General features: G+C 37.7%; 1 protein-coding gene across 1 annotated transcript in view; it reads left to right on the top strand.

Moving 5' to 3' along the window:
- Nucleotides 1-15,200, top strand: part of SIDT1 (SID1 transmembrane family, member 1) — a 229,363-nt gene that overhangs the window by 163,549 nt on the left and 50,614 nt on the right. The window contains exons 11-15 of the mRNA XM_006864177.1: nucleotides 4,149-4,220; nucleotides 5,565-5,710; nucleotides 6,818-6,891; nucleotides 9,510-9,576; nucleotides 14,518-14,591. Coding sequence (XP_006864239.1) covers nucleotides 4,149-4,220; nucleotides 5,565-5,710; nucleotides 6,818-6,891; nucleotides 9,510-9,576; nucleotides 14,518-14,591 — 433 coding nt within the window. The remainder of the gene's footprint in view (nucleotides 1-4,148; nucleotides 4,221-5,564; nucleotides 5,711-6,817; nucleotides 6,892-9,509; nucleotides 9,577-14,517; nucleotides 14,592-15,200) is intronic.

Below are 15,200 nucleotides of genomic sequence, written 5' to 3'. Positions count from 1 at the left end.
CTTTCACAAACTTACATGTCACAATACCATGGCTTGGGTCAGGTGCACCTTAGTCCTCGAACAGATATCTTTGCTCTTGAACACTTTGAAAAGATCTTGTGCAGCAGATTTGCCTAATGCAATACATGGTTTGATTTCTTGACTGCTTCTTTCATGAGTGTTAATTGTGGATCCAAGTAAAATTAAGTCTTTAACAACTTCAAATTTTTCTTCATTTATCCAAAGTATAGACACCAGCAGGTGTTATGTTCAAGATGCATGTTGTTGTTTTTATTGTTGTGTGCCATTGGTTCCGATACATAGTGACCCTGGATAGGATATTCAAGAGTGGCTGATGGGTTTGAACTGCTGACCTTGCAGTTACCAGTCCAGAACTTATCCTACAGCACCACACCAGGGCCCACAAGTCTAAAGTTAACCAATTTCTTTGCCTTGCAGTTATATGAAAAGCATGGATATTAATGATACCATACTTTGTATTTATTTGTTGCTGTTGTTAAGTGGAGTTGGTTCTGACTCATGATGACCCTGTATAGGGTTTCCAAGGAGCAGCTGATGGGCTTGAACTGCTGGTTTTGTGGTTAAAATCCAGAGCTTATCCTGTAGTCCACACCAGGACTCCTACATATTTATAGGTTAGGCTAAGAAGGCCAGAGAACACCTAATTTCTCTAAATAGTAAAAAATCCACCAAGGGACCTTCAAGTCAAGGAACAAAGTTAGGCATATGCATTCTAAGGGCCAAAGTCTACACTCTAAGGGTCATGGTCTTCATACTGAAGGTGTGGGCTTCATCCTGGTGGCCATGGTCTACATATTAAGGGCCACAGTCTACATAATTAGGGTGAAGGTCTGCATTCCAAAGGCCCTGGGAACAATCAGGAATGCTGGCTCAGCCAAAGATGTTGCTGATTGGTCACACCAACTTTTGGTTAAACTATCAAAAAGAGGAAGAAAATTGAGTCTCCAAAGACATCTGAATTTGTCTCTCATCAGCTATTAGGATTTAGAATTTAGTTTTTTGTCTTCATGGAGGCAATGAATGGGTACAAAGAAGAGTGAAAGAATGATAAAGCCTACAAAGTTGACTCACAAAACTGTGGAAACTTATACCACCCACCAGTGAAAATGAAGTTTGAGAGCAGGATGAAGAGAGTTTACTGTGACAGACTATGAATTGTTCAAGATCTGTATTTTTTTCACATGTGTTACCCACAATGGCATTAATGTAAATAATAAAAAACTTCAAAATGTATTTACAGTGAGGATATTACAGAGTATTCTCAGGGATATGATCTCACTGAAAATATATTTCCTGCAATAGTAATAGATAGATCAGTTAACTCACAGATTTTTCTGTCTGTTATGTAATACTCATCTGTCAGAAAGAAAATAGATATTTTACTGAAGTTTCCACCAGTCTGAAAATATACCAGATCTTTGACAAACCTCAGAAGGCACTGAAGAAGCATTCTCAAGCATTTCCATACATGAGTATGATTCCTGGGAACATTGTGGCACTAAGTCAGAGTCAGGAAATTTGTGGGGACACAATGTTCTCAGCTGCTAACTAACAGATGGTAGGTTCAAGTCCAACCACTTTGTAAGAGAGGTCTAGAGATCTAATTCCAAAAACTTGCTCATTGAAAACCCTATGGACCACAGTTGTACTCTGAAATGCATTGAGTCTCCATGAGTCAGAGTTCACTTCATGGCAATGAGTTAAAGCCAGAGTCAGAGAAGCTACTTATTGTATGCTCTCTTTGTCCAGTTCTGCCTAATATTTGTAAATGGACAGACTCAATGGCATAGCATCTTGCCTAGTAACCAGTAAGACGCTTGTGATATATTTTCCCCAGATGCTTGTGATGGGATGGCTTCAGATCACATCCCCAGATATTCAGAGGTTTGAGTTCACATTCCCTGCTATTAGGGAGTACTTCATTAGAAAAGTTTGATGAGTTAGGGGTACAGTTACTAATACTTCTTAGACATAACCAAACACCTCACAGGATTGGTTTTCTGTGTTTGAAGGCTAAAGATCATAGTCTCATGGGGCAACTCAGTAAACTGGCATAATATAATATGGGGCTGTGGATAAGTACTAGACTTCTAGCCACAAAGTCAATGGTTCAAACCCACCAGCTGTTTCTTGGAAATGCTATGAGTCACTATGAGTCAGAATCAACTCAACAGCACTTAGCAGGAGCTTTGTATAACATAACTCTTATGTTCTGCATCCTACTTTAGAGAGTGGTATGTGCATTCTTTAAAGTTTTAAAGCAGTCATTCTAAGATACAACTATCCATCTCTACTTGTCCAGAACAAAAAAAAAAAAAAAGAGAGAGAGAAGGAAACCAAAGACTCAAAGAAGAAATAAGTCTACAGGATGAATAGGCTAGATGAACCATAGCCTCATGTATACTGAGACCAGATGGTGCCTCACTACTACTACTGACCATTCTGATCAGGGGCACACTAGATGGATCCTGATAGAGTGGGAGAAAACTGTGGAACAGAACTCAGATTTAAAAAAAAAAAAAAGTCTGAACTTACTAGAACCACTGAAACTAGAGGACTCCCTAAGAGTATTGCCCTGAGATTTTAAACCTTGAAACCAAACTAGCTCATTTTAGCTAAATAACAGGTTGACTCACAAAATAAAGAATATCATCTGTGAGTACTGTGCTTCAGTAGAAATTGTTAAATGAGAAGTTAATCTGCGTAAACACAATATAATACTATTTTAAATAATCACAATTTTTAAAGCCAACAAAAAAAAGAAGAAAAGTTTGAGGAGCATTATCATAGTCATTTTTTTTCTCTTACTATCACCAACCAGTTGGCAACAGATATTCTATTTCCTAACTAGTCCACAAAATAGTCCTCCTTCCTCCACCCTCTTAGTTCATGTTGTCATCATTTTTTTTGTTCTAATAAGTGTGTTAACATTCTTCCTACTTGGACATTCTGCCTATAGTTAGAGTATACTATATACAAATAAACCTGCAAATTAGTATGACTCAATATAATACAGTGAATAAGGAAGATCGTGTAAGAATTGATGCATTTGAGTTGTGGTGTTGGAGAAGAATATTGAAAATACCATGGATTGCCAGAACAAACAAGTGTGTATTGGAAGAAGTACAGCCAGAATGTCCCTTAGAAGCCAGGATGGTAAGACTTCATCTTTCATGCTTCAGACACATGTCCAGAGAGACCAGTCCCTGAAGAAGGGCATCATGCTTGCTAAAGTGGAGGGTCAGGAAAAAAGAGGAAGACCTCCCAACGAGATGGATTAACACAGTGGCAGCAGCAATGGGCTCAAATGTAACAACAATTGTGAGGATAGCGCAGGACTGGGCAGTGTTTCATTCTGTTGTACATAGGATTGTTGAGTCAGAACCAATGTGATAACACCTAACAACAACAACAGTATTATTGAAGTTTAATTGTTTGTATCTACGCTTTGCTGGCCATCATCACAATAATTCTAAGACCCAAGGTCCTTCAGTCTTTTGATTTTGTAATGCTGTAAGGATGCAGGAAATATATTTTTTTAAAAAATAAGTATAAATATAAAGGACCAAAAGTAAACCCACTGCCATCAAATCGATTCCAACTCAGAGTGACCTTTGTAGGATTTCCAAGATTATAAATCTTTATCAGAGCAGACAGCCTTATGTTTCTCCCACAGAGAGGCTGTTAGGTTTGAACCACTGACCTTGCAATTACCAGTCAAGAACTTCTTTATTAAGGACCAAAGAGTATATAGTTCAAGCTTTGCTGGCTGCTGTACACTCTCTGTTGTAATTCTCAACTTTGCCATTGTAGCAGCCATCGATGTAACCAATTAGCATGACTGTTTTCCAAGAAAGCTTTAATATGGATAGGGAAATTTGAATTTCATATAATTTCAACTGTCAAGAAATATTATTCTTCTGATTTTTTTTCCAGTTACTTAAAAATGTTAAAGCATTCTCAGTTTGAGGGACAAACAAAGCTAATAGGCTGGATATAGATCGTACTTTGTTAACACATGTAGAATAAAATAAAACTAAATGTAAAATATTGTGACCTGATGATCCTGTGTGGTTTTGTTTTAGCAAGTAAGCATAAAATGTTTGCCTCTTTCCTTATTTAAACAGGCTCTGGAAATATGATGGTGTCACATCCCATTGCTGCCACCACTCCTGAAGGGAGCAACTATGGAGCAATAGGTATTTCTTATTATGAGTCCATTCACAAAATTATTCCATAATTCTCTAGGACATAGGATTCTAAGGGCCCTCCAGTCACTAGTAATTGTGACTATGGGGAAGGCTGTCATTATATGAAGTTATTTTTATGTCTGAGTTGATTGGATGATCTGGAAGGCTCCTTCCTGTTCTAACTTTATCTTGCTCTATTGATCTATTTCTGGAGTTGCTACCTACACTTGAGCAAAATTCCCCACAGTTGTGCCCATCAACTACCAAGGCCCCAATGAAGACTTCTTTATACCCAGCTTGCGTTTAGGACATAAAAGATGTATCCAAGTCTCATGTCAGAGAGTCTATTGACCAATTGTTTCATTCTCAGGTTTCAGTGGAGTAAGGGCGATCAGAAGACTAAGGCTGTGCTGCAGGTGAACATGGCTGTAGCCTAACAATCCTTCATTTTGGCTAACTTCATAATCGAACCTGCTCACTGCCACCCAGTCATTCACATGGCAACCCCCACTGTTCATTAAACGACCTGAGAGAAACAGAATTCCTAACCCTGTCTCATTCGTGGAGGAGTGTGTTGAGTTGCCTACTCCTCCCATAATACTTGTGGACCTATAAATGGTGCTGCCTTAAAATGTCAGTGTAGAGGGACTGGGAACCCTGTGTTCCTGCCCTGTTTTTCTGTAGCTTTGAAAAGCATGTGGGCTTAGGACAGGCTACTTATTTCTGGCTCTGTAAGAGCAAGCTTTTTTTTTTTTAACCATCTGAACAGAAGAGATAAAACGGAAGGTAGGCTCTGCTCATGTGCTCATCAAGCTGCACAAATTCCCATCTGCTCTGGGAAACATTTACAGAAACAGAAGGATTCTTCTTCCTGAGAATGCTGTTCTCATTATATAATCATAGATATGGCATGTGCAAGGTTTCTGTGTACAAATCCTTAATCCGTGAGAATTGTATAGCTACTGGATATATGTGCTTAGACATATATGTGCTAGCTGCTATACATAGCTACTGCATGAGTATGCTTATATATTTATTTTCATATTCTAAAATATGAAATATAAAATATAAGCACAATATAATTTTTGCATTCAAATAATTAACAGAGCAGATGGCACTATATTCTAATACGTATTCAGTCTTGGATGCAAACAAGTTAAATATAAAAATAGGAGAAGAGGACAATTAAAAGTCCATTGAGGAGGAATCAAGAGAAAGAATATGTGTTCTGGGTAAGAAGTTGGTTTTGAAGTCCACAGTATTTTCAGGCATGAGTCAGCACCATATTTGTAGAGTTATGGACTCCACAGCATCTTTTTGCTGTTGAAGGCAGAAAAGTGCTCTCTGTTTCAGATGAGTCAAGCTCCAGTCCTGGGAGGCAGATGTCCTCCTCAGATGGTGGACAACCATGCCAGTCAGATACTGACAGCTCCGTGGACGAGAGTGATTTTGACACCATGCCAGACATTGAGAGTGACAAAAACGTCATCCGGACCAAGGTATGCTGCCTGGCCATAATCTTTGAGAGGTCAGAACGTTTGGCAGTTGCCACAACTTTAGCAATGCCTCAATCTCCTCTCTCTCTCTCACTTTGTCTCTTCCACTTCAGAGGAAGGCAAATTTCCTAGCGGACTTAAATGAAATATTAAAACACCACCACCATTTGCCATGGACTTGATTGCAATTCATGGCAACCCCATGTTTGTCAAAGTACAACGGTACTTCATAGGGTTTTCAGCAGCTGATTTTTTTTTTCTTTTTTTTAAGTAGGTCTCTTCAGTTAGATTTGACTCTATAACCTTTCAGTTAGCAGTCCAGTGTGTTAACTGTCTGTACCATCCAGGACTCTAGTAGTTGCTCTTTGTGGATATTGGAAAGATAATGAGAGAACAGAACATTAAAACACTTCAATAGAATACAATCAAAATAGGGTCTGAAGTGACTGACTGGGTAATGAGGAGTAAAGTAATCCAACTAGATAGAAACAAAGATTCATTTGAAGGACATATCTGACAAAGGAAGGAGCCCTGGTGGTGCAGCACTAGGCTGCTAACTAAAAAGTTGGTGGTTCAAACTCACCAGCTGCTCCAAGGTAGAAAGCTATAGAAGTCTGCTTCTATAAAGATTGTAGCCTTGGAAACCCAGTTCTACTCTATCCTATAGGGTCACTATGAGTTGGAACAGATGACAGCAATGGGTTTCATCTTACAGTGCTCCCTGGTTCTGTACATATCACCCTTTAGAAGTAAAGCTCAGTTCTTTGTGTCCAGTAAAGGATACAAAGATAAATGCACAGTTTCAACTCTATGGAATTCAAGAACAGTACAGTGGACAGCTCTGAAAACTTGGGAATCAATTCTTGAAGTATAAGAAACATTTGAGACAACCAATAGCTCTTCCACATCAGCAAACCCTTAGTATTACAAGTAAAATACTAGATTTTCTATTAAGATATTCTAAAAACAATATATTTTCTTCTAAAGTCTTGTTGAACAATTTTAATCTCTAGTCTGGAAATAAATTATCATTGTTAATTCTCTCCTTTGTGTTTTATGTAAGGAAAGTCAAGTGCAAGATTTACATTCTCCTTCTGTTTGGCATCCCAGGTCTTTCTCTACTTGTCAGATCTGTCCAGGAAGGATCGGAGAATTGTCAGCAAGAAATATAAGATTTATTTTTGGTGAGTAACTGATTGGTAGTTCTCTTCAGTCAAATAAAAGATAAAGAATTAAAATTTTCTTAGTAAAACCGTAACAATTCATAACACACGATTTCAGAATATAAAGATTATGTATACGGACTGAACACACATTCCTTAGGAAAAACAAAAACATTCTAAAAAATAACCAGCCCTACTTTAAATAAATTCAAAATTAAAATTAAAATAGTAGTAGAGTCCAGTCCATTTAGGGAAGTGTCTTAGTCAGAGTTCTGTAAGAGAACAGAACCAGTGAGAAATACGTATATATACAGAGATATAGTTGCATAAATAGGTATTACTTCACATGATTACGTGGGCTGGCAAGTCCAAAATCGGTAGGTCAGGCAACAGGAGGAAACTATTGTAGACATGTATCCCAAGATCTATAGATCAGGGGACCACAAGAGTGCAAGGAAGACAGAAAATGAATTCAGCCAAAATGTCTATTTATAGTCTAGAGGCAGACTCCATTCTAAGGAAATTCCCCTTTCAAATGATGTAATGATCGCATTAAATTAAATTACATTATAAAAGAGGATTGCATTATATTACATTGTGGAACAGCAATAAGTCTAGTACTTGGTCATCCTTCTGGCCTAACCAAGTTGGCAAATAATACTAACCATTATAGGAGCATACTAAATCTTCTCCCATAAAGAAATGCAATAATAACAATAATTTCCAAAGATATTACATCATTACTACCTTCTGGGAAACACAGTAGGCTGAGGCCATTCCCTCATCCCATCACCCAGGCCTTGCTCTTTGGGAGTCCTAAGTGATTTACAGGACACAGTGGTTGGAACATCCCATGGAAGCAGAAAACTATACTGAAAGAAGACGATAACACCAACCAATGATAAATAGACCCTCAATGATCATACACATGGACAAAGCCTTCACCAGTAACTCTTCCTTCACCTCAGAAAACCTCCAGCTGAGTGGTATTTTCTTGTGACAACTCCTCCCTTTCTCTTCTCTTGAAACATAAAGACATTAGAGGAAAACCCAGGTCAATAGGGGCCACATGGAATTTCATTAAGAGCTCCTTAATTTGGGAACTAAGAGACACCTAAGAGAACCAGTACATCTTCATGTGGTCCATCATCCATTACTTGACACTCATGGCTTTAATTAATGGCATCCTAAAGAGACAGGCCCTCATGAGTAATTTAGTTAAGATAGAAGGAGGTATTATTTACCCTGTTTTACAAATACTCGTATGAAAAGGAAAGGAGAAAAACTAATATGTGTTGATGTGTTCAAAAAAATATGTATTATAAATCCTAATGCCTATACCTGTGGTTTCCATCACTCATCTGTCAGTTTTGTCATACTGTGGTGGCTTGTGTGCTGCTGTGAATCTGGAAGCTATCCCACCAGTATTTTGAATACGAGCAGGGTCATCAACTTAACAGGTTTCAGTAGACTTCCAGACTAAGACAGACAAGGAAAACAATGTAGTCTACTTCTTTTTAAATTGACCACAGAAAACTTATGAATAGCAATGAAGCATTATTTTATATAGTGCCAGAACATGAACCACTCAGATTGGAAGGCACTCAAAACATGAGTGGAGAAGAGCTGCCTCCTCAAAGTAGAGTTGATCTTAATGACATAGATGAAGTAAAGCTTATGGGACCTTCATTTGCTAATGTGGCACAACTGAAAATGAGAAGAAACAACTACAAATATCCATTAATAATCAGAACATGGAATGTACAAAGCATAAATCTAGGAAAATGGAAGTTGTAAAAATTGAAATGGAACATATAAAGATTCAATATCTTAGGCATTCAAGAAATGAAGTTGACTAGTAGTGGCCATTTTGAATCAGACAATCATATGGTGTACTATGCTGGGAATGACAAACTGAAGAGACATGGCATTGCATTCATCATCAAAAAGAACATTTCTGCTAGTAATCTCATGCATGAGCCCTGGATATCCACAGATAAATGTAAAAACCTTCCCTAGAAGCCGAGACTGTAAATTCAAAAAAGGCAAAGTTTCCGCCCCCCCCCCAAAAAAAAGCTAAAGAGGATAGAGAGAAACACTGTTAATTGATGGTATATGGAGGGGATTATAATCAATGTAATGAAACAAGTTATATGAATGGTTGAATGTGAAACTGATGATGTGCCCTGTAAACTTTCACTCAATCCACAATAAAAACCCTAAATTAAAAAAAAAAAAAAAATAGTCAAGCCAATTAATCATTTGCACCACAAGAAACTCTCTTCGCAAGGTGTTGTTGTTATTGTTAAATGCCATTGAGTTGGTTCCGACCCATAGCGACCCTGTATAGGGTTTCCGAGGAGCAGCTGGTGAACTTGAACTGCTGACCTTACAGTTCAAACGGCTTTGCAGTCTGGCGCATTAACCCACAGCGTCACACCAAGACTCCTACTGTGTAGCAAATGCCCAAATACAGGAGAAGGGAAGAAGACTAGAGAAACAGGAACTGGATGATTAATCCCTAATTACTTTTGCAAACCAATTGTGCAGTTGTAGGGTAGAAGTATTCTTTTAGGAACCTGAACAAAGATCCACTTGTCAATTTGGAAATAACTCTCAATTCTTTCTGTCCTGAATAGGAACATCATCACCATTGCTGTGTTTTATGCACTGCCTGTGATCCAGCTGGTCATCACCTATCAGACAGTAAGTGCTGCCCAATCCCAGAATTCCAGCTTCCATGCTCAGGGAAAGGTCTTTGCTGTGATTTACAAAGAAACCTATTAACGAGATCAGTTCAAGAGTTAATTTGGATTCCAAGTAGATTTTTTCATGAGTTCATCTTTGACTGACCTTGCAATCTACTTCCCAATTGTTTATCACAAAGGGTCCTGGGAATTCTTACATTATTTCATCAATCAGTCTGAAATTTTTGTACTTACTCAGTCATAATACTCTTCATCTACACCAGTCTGAGTTTCTGATAATTATGGGATAATGAGTAGAGTTCTAAGAGTTCCAATCCAATGTCTCATTGAGTCTGTGCTGGTGTGGCACTGTAAGAGATAAACACTGGACTGATAACCACAAGGCCAGTGGTTCAAGCCTACCAGTCGCTTCTTGGAAATCCTATATCGGGTCACTATTGAGTCAAAACCAACTCAACAACACACAGTAACAACATGTCATGAAACATAAATCTTTTTCATTAAACTAAAACAAAAAACAAAAAAATTTTAGTTTGAATATATAAAATAAAAACAATTTTAATAAAAAGATCTTGAGAATCTCACTACTCCTTCACAGAACCCTAGAATCTGGGTCACTAAAGTGATCTTCTATAAGATTTATGTGAGAAAGTCTATATAAAATAGCATGAGGCTGAAGGTATTTCTAATGCAATTATTCTCAAGCTTTGCTTTGTTGTTAGGTTGATTCCAACTCATAGTGACCGTATACCTACAGAACAAAACACTGCCCAGTACCACACCATCATCACAATTGTTGGTGCCTTTGAGCCCATTGTTGTTGCCACTGTGTCAGTCCATCTCATAGGTGGTCGTCCTCTTCACTGGCCCTCCATTTTATTAAGCACAATGTTCTTCTACAAGGACTGGTCCATATTAATAACATGTTCAAAGTATGAAAGACAAAGTCTCACCATCCTGGCTTCTAAGGAGCATTCTGGCTGTACTTCTTCCAACACAGATTTGTTTGTTCTTCCTACATCCATTTTGTTCTTATGGTACTTTTAATATTTTTTTTCCAACACCGTAATTCAAATGCATTAGTTTTTTTAGGTCTTCCTTATTCATTGTCCAATTTCACATGCATATGAGGTTATTGAAAATACCATAGCCTGGGTCTACTGCACCTTAGTACTCACACGGATATCTTTGCTCTTGAACACTTTAAAGGGGTCTTGTGCAGCAGATCTGCCTAATACAGTATATCATTTGCTTTCTTGACTGCTGTTTCCATGAGTGTTAATTGTCAATTCAAGCAAAATGAAGACTTCGATAACTTCAATCTGTTCTCCATTTATTATGATGATAATATTATTAGTCCAGTTGTGAGAATTTTTGTTTTCTTTACATTGAGGTCTTTACAATCCATACTTAAGGCTGTAGTCTTTGATCTTCATCAATATTTTAACTACTCTTCATTTCCAGCAAGCATTTGCATATAATTTGCGTATCACAGGTTATTAATGAGTCTTCCTCCGATCCTGATGTCACATTCTTCTATGTAAATTACAGCTTCTCATATTATTTGCTTAGTTTACAGATTAAATAATTATATCAAAAGGATACAACCATGGCACACACCATCCCTGATTTTGAACTATTCAGTATACCCTTGTTCTGTCTGAATGACTATCTCTTGGTCTATGTACAGGTTCCTCATGAGCACAATTAAGTGTTCTGGACTAGTGTACAAAAGTGTTTTTTTGCAGTGGTCTCTATAATTTGTCATGATTCACACAGCCAAATACCTTTGCATAATGACTAAAGCACAAGGAAGCATCTTTCTGGTATTCTCTGCTTTTAGTCAAGATCCATCTGGTGTCAGCAATGAAATCTCTAGTCCATGTCCTCTACCCAATACAACTTGAATTTCTAGTAGCTTTTAGTACAGTGACTGTATTCTTTCCATCTTCTTTTTATAATTCCTGTTTCATTCAGAATTTTGCCCATAGAATCTTTCAATTTACAAACTGAAGCAGGCATTTTTTTCTTCAGTTCTTTAAGCTTGAGAAAATGCTGAGCATGCTCTTCCCTTTGGTTTTCTAACTCCAGATCTTTTCACATTTCATTATAATACTTTACTTTGTCTTTGCAAGCTGCCCTTTGAAATTTTATGTTAAGCCTTTTTATTTTCTCATTTTTTCCATTCACTTTAGTTTCTGTACCTTCAAGAGCAAGTTTCAGAGTCCCTTCTGATAGCCACTTTAGTCTTTCTTTCCTTCCTATCTTTTTAATGACCTTTTGCTTTCTTCCTGTATAATGTTCTTGATGTCACCCCACAACTCTTCTGGTCTTCAGTCATTAGTGTTGAATGCATCAAATCTGCTCTTGATATGGCCTCTAAATTCAGCTGGGATGTACTCAAGGTCATATTTGGCTCTCACGGAAATGTTTCAATTTTCTTCAGCTTCAGTCTGAACTTGAATATGAGCAATTGATGGTCTGCCACTAGCCTAGTTTTGGTTGCTAATACTGAGCTTCTCCACCACCTCCTCCCACAGATGTACTCAATTTAATTTCTGACAAACAGAAATAAAAGTAATTTGTAATAACTAGATCACTTTACAAGAAATACTAAAGGGTGTTCTTTGGACTGAGACCAACAACAGTAAACAACAGTCTGAGATTAACATATATGGCAACAACACCCAGAACTCAATCCAGATAAAGAAATATTTAAAATAAAACAAATCCAGAAGACGGAAAATAGGAAACCAGAGATATCAATTTATAATGAAATTAGCTACAAAACAAAGAGGGAATGGTGCAGATAGAGAACTTTCAAATAACAGGAAATCAAGTATAGTTCAAGATTAAACTGTTTTAAACTGAGGAAAGATTAATAAATTACAGGGTAACCTCAAAGAAAAGTAATACACCTTTACATGAAAATAAGAGGAAAATCAAAAAGGTTTCGTAAACATTAACACAACATAAATGAAAAGAAAACCCACACAAAAAATGAACTCAGCACAGAAAATTATGTGGAACAAAGAAACAAGCAACATCACAAAAATACACAGCACAATGACAGAAATCAATTCATAACTATTGATAATAAATACACCAGTCAACAGACACAGTAGAAGAATGGATAAAGAAACAGGATCTTTCAATATGGTGCCTACAAGAGACACACAAAAAAGGTGGAGACAGTCTAAATGCCCATGAACAAAAGATTGGTTAAACAAACTTTGGTACATACACACAATGAAATGCCAAGCAACGTTGAAGAATAGGAATGCAAGAATTAAAGTGAAAAGAGATAAATTCTGTTATCTGATGGTCCTTGGAGGAGACTGCAATCATTGTTATAAAGCAAAGTATATGATTTCTTGAATATAAAATTGATGATCTGTTCTGTAAACCTTCATTCAATTCACAATACAAAGTTGAGGTTTTTTAAAATTATATCATTCATTCTCCAACATCATTTCTATGACCAAGGCCATATTTCCCAATTATGGATCCTTCCTTTTTGTTTCCAAATTTTGGCATTCCAACCACCAGTAATTATTGTTTTTGCTATGTTGTTGTTGTTAAGTGCTGTTGAGTCCATTTCGACTCATAGAGACTCTGTATAGGGTTTTGAGGAGCAGCTGGTGAACTAGAACCAGTAACCATATGGTTCAAACTGACTTTGCAGTCCAGCACATTAACTTGCAGCACCACACCCGGACTCCAGTTTTGCTTTACTCATATCTAATTGTCTCATATGCATGTGAAAGTTGGACAATAAATAAGGAAGATCATAGAAGAATCATTGCATTTGGATTATTGTATTGGAGAAAAATATTAAAAGTACCATGGACTGCCAGATGGACAAGCAAGTCTGTCTTAGAAGAAGTATGGCCAGAATGCTCCTTAGAAGCCAGATGGCAAGACTTCGTCTCTCATACTTTGGTCATCTTATCAGGATGGACCAGTCCCTGAAGAAAAACTTCATGCTTGGCAGGTCATCAAAAAAGAGGAAGACCCTCAATTAAATGAATTGGCACAGTGGCAGCAGCAATAGGCCCAAATGTAACAAGAATTGGTAGGATGACTCATTGTTGAACATAGAGTCACTATGAGTCAGAACCAACCCAACGGCACCTAACAACAACAACAACATAACCATATAGTAAGATCATTTGGGGAACTTTTTAAGCTTCTAGTGCCCAGGCTGCACCCATACCAATTAAATCAGTCTTTGGGAGTAGGACCAGACCTCAGTAATTTTGAAACTCCCCAGCAATTCCAATATATAAGCCAAGTTTGAGAACCAATGGTCTAACAATATACAGTCATTTCTATGCTTATTAAGTAATTAAGACAAGGACTTTATGTGGTTTGCGTACCACTGTTTACAATTTAAATATTCCCTGAATATTTGAGGGGCTCTGTCAGAAGATAAAGCTGCTTAAAGTGTACTATGGTCTGAGGTTTTTAATGACAGAAATGGTAATAAATATGGAAAGTTGAACACATATCTCGTTGTGTCTACATTCCCCCATGGCTGTCATTTCAGATGGGCCAGCTCCATAGACTCCCGGTATTAATCTAGAAAATAGGACATAGCATGACTGTCTTAAAAGGCAATTCCCACTGTTAGCATCCTTGCATTCTTCTTTTATTAGGATAGCAAAGGAAAAGCACTTATTGAATTTCACCTTGAGGTCTCATAATGGTGAGTATTTGAGTATTTTAATTGAAAGCAAGATGGTAGCATTTGAAGGAACTGTGCCTATGCTGTGTAAAGGTAGCCAATAATGAGCCATCCCTGCTGAGAGGGAGCACTATGAACATTGTAAACCATTAGCAGTTCATCACTATGTGCAGTGTCTGACTTCTACCAGTTCAGACTGGGTTCAGAGGATCTAGAAAAACTGCATTTTCTCTCTCACTCTTGATTTTATAGGTGGTGAATGTCACTGGCAACCAGGACATCTGCTATTACAACTTCCTGTGTGCTCATCCCTTGGGTGTCCTGAGGTAAGCCCAGGTCACTGGTTACCCATGAGGCATTTAGAGAGTTTTTCCTGTTTGGTATTTGGTTTCAGTTTTTTGCAACACTGAAAACAATTGAGAATGCTACTTTAGTTTACGAGTCCTGGTGTGGTGCTGTGGGCTAATGCACTGGACTACAAAATCATTTGAATAACAAGATTGATGGTTCAAGCTCACCAGCCACCCTTTGGAAACCTTATACAGGGTCACTATGGGTTGGAACTGACTCAGTGGCACTTCACAACAATAATAACAACCTTAGTTTAAGGGTCCCCAAGCCAAACCCATTGCCACTGAGTCAGTTCCTAATCATATCCTACAGGATAGAGTAGAACTTCCTCATAGGGTTTCCATGGTTTCCTGGTATGGCACTGTAGAGTAAGCACTCCACTATAAGGTCGGTTTGAACTACAAGGTCAGCAGTTCGGAAACGATTTAATAGCAGCATAGGGTTTCCAAAGCTATAAATCTTTACAGAAGCAGATTGCTGCAACTTTTTTCTGAGAAGCAGCTGGTGGGTTAGAACTTCCACCTTTCAATTAGCAGGTGAGCACTTAACCACTGCATCATCAGGACTCCATTACTTAAGGGTTG

This window comes from Chrysochloris asiatica, unplaced genomic scaffold (assembly GCF_000296735.1).
Source record: "Chrysochloris asiatica unplaced genomic scaffold, ChrAsi1.0 scaffold00061, whole genome shotgun sequence".
NCBI classification, from domain to species: Eukaryota; Metazoa; Chordata; class Mammalia; order Afrosoricida; family Chrysochloridae; genus Chrysochloris; species Chrysochloris asiatica.
The sequence above is the reverse complement of the archived record's forward strand: the minus strand, read 5'-3'. Positions and strand labels throughout refer to the sequence as shown.